The 1,510-nt window shown below is 36.4% G+C and overlaps 1 protein-coding gene across 2 annotated transcripts in view; it reads left to right on the forward strand.

Annotated features, from left to right (window-relative positions):
- Window positions 1–677: 677 nt before the first annotated feature.
- The window catches only part of LOC123008504 (farnesol dehydrogenase-like), a 4,841-nt gene continuing 4,008 nt past the window's right edge, over window positions 678–1,510 (forward strand). For both annotated transcript variants that reach the window (XM_044404333.1, XM_044404334.1), the window contains exons 1-2: window positions 678–869; window positions 919–1,380. In XM_044404333.1, coding sequence (XP_044260268.1) covers window positions 693–869; window positions 919–1,380 — 639 coding nt within the window. In that variant the 5' untranslated portion in view covers window positions 678–692. The remainder of the gene's footprint in view (window positions 870–918; window positions 1,381–1,510) is intronic.

Genomic DNA, 1,510 nt, shown 5'->3' on the forward strand with positions numbered 1-1,510 from the left:
AAAAAAATAAGATATTTTTTAGGTTAGTATTTCTTTATTTTCTTAGTCTTTTTAACTGTCTTTCTTTAGCTTAAAATTTTGAAAAGTTTCGATTAACAATTCTTTATTTTCAAAATTTTTTTTAAAGTTTTGTTACAAGCCTGAAGTTTTTTATCCTATAAATTTTATTGCAGTTTAATTTTTTTAAGTCAGTATTTCAAACACCTTCTTAGTCTCCTAAACTGTCTTTTGCAGCTCAAAATTTGAAAACGTTTCCATTTATTTTTTTTGAAGTGTTATTACAAGCCTAGAAATTTTTTAGCCGATAAGTTAAGAAATTTTTTAAAATGGAGACTTTTTTTAGCTTCCCCAACTGTCTCCAGCAGCCCAAAATTTGAAAAGTTTTCATTAACATTTCTGTTTATGAAAATTTTCTCTAAGATTTTTTTGAAGTTTTGTTAAAAGTCTGGAGTTTGTTTAGCCAATAAATTTTATTGTAAGTTAAAGATTTAGATTGTTATTTCTGGACACATTCTTAGTCTCCCCAACTGATTTTTGCAGCCCAAAATTTAGAAAGAACAAGAAGAATAAAAAAACAATTAAAAGTGGAATAAAAACATTTTTATTTTGAGGTCATTTTCAAAACACAATAGAAAATTTAGAGGCCTCAACCTTCACTTTCCGCCTCACTAGCACCGCTAATTTCCTCTCCAATGGTACAAAACACCGTAATCTGCACCTCAGGTCGCATCTCTCCAGTCCAATACCAACCTCTCCTCAAAATGGTCGTTTCCATGGACCGATGGGTGGGCAAAGTGGCGGTAGTGACAGGTGCAAGTACTGGAATAGGTGCCGCAATTGCCAAACAACTCGTCTCCAACGGCCTCATTGTAACAAAAATTAAAAAAATACCACAAATTCTTGAAATTCCTCCTTCAGGTCGTTGGCATCGCTCGAAGACTTGAACTCATCCAACAGCTCGCGCAAGAACTCGCCGACCGGAAAGGTAAACTCCACGCGTACAAAGGCGACGTTTCGAAAGAAGATGACATCGTCAAGGCTTTCAAATGGATTGAGGAGAATTTGGGGCCTGTGCATATTTTAATTAACAATGCGGGAGTCGCTAAGGAAACCACCCTAATTGAGGGGGATGCCGAGGCTTGGAGGAGTGTCCTTGAGGTGAATGTTTTGGGTTTGTGTGTTGCCACACGGGAGGCGATTAGAAGCATGAAGAGGCATGATGTCAAAGGGCATATCGTGCATATTAATAGTCTCTGTGGGCATAGAGTGCCGAATTTTCCAGGCATGAATATTTATCCGGCSTCGAAACATGCCGTCACGGCGCTGACGGAGACCTTGAGGCAGGAACTGAACTTTATTGGGGCCAAAATTAAAGTCACGGTAATGATTTTTGAAAAAATGTCTACAACTAATTCCAATTCCAAAAAAATTCTACCGAAATCTAGTAATTGCAAAAAAATTTCACCCGAATTCTGGTAATTCCAATAATTCTTTTTGTTTTCAGATTAAT

Source organism: Tribolium madens, unplaced genomic scaffold (assembly GCF_015345945.1).
Source record: "Tribolium madens isolate multiple individuals breed KSU strain unplaced genomic scaffold, Tmad_KSU_1.1 Scaffold_71;HRSCAF=194;Tcas5.2_LG6, whole genome shotgun sequence".
Lineage (NCBI taxonomy): Eukaryota > Metazoa > Arthropoda > Insecta > Coleoptera > Tenebrionidae > Tribolium > Tribolium madens.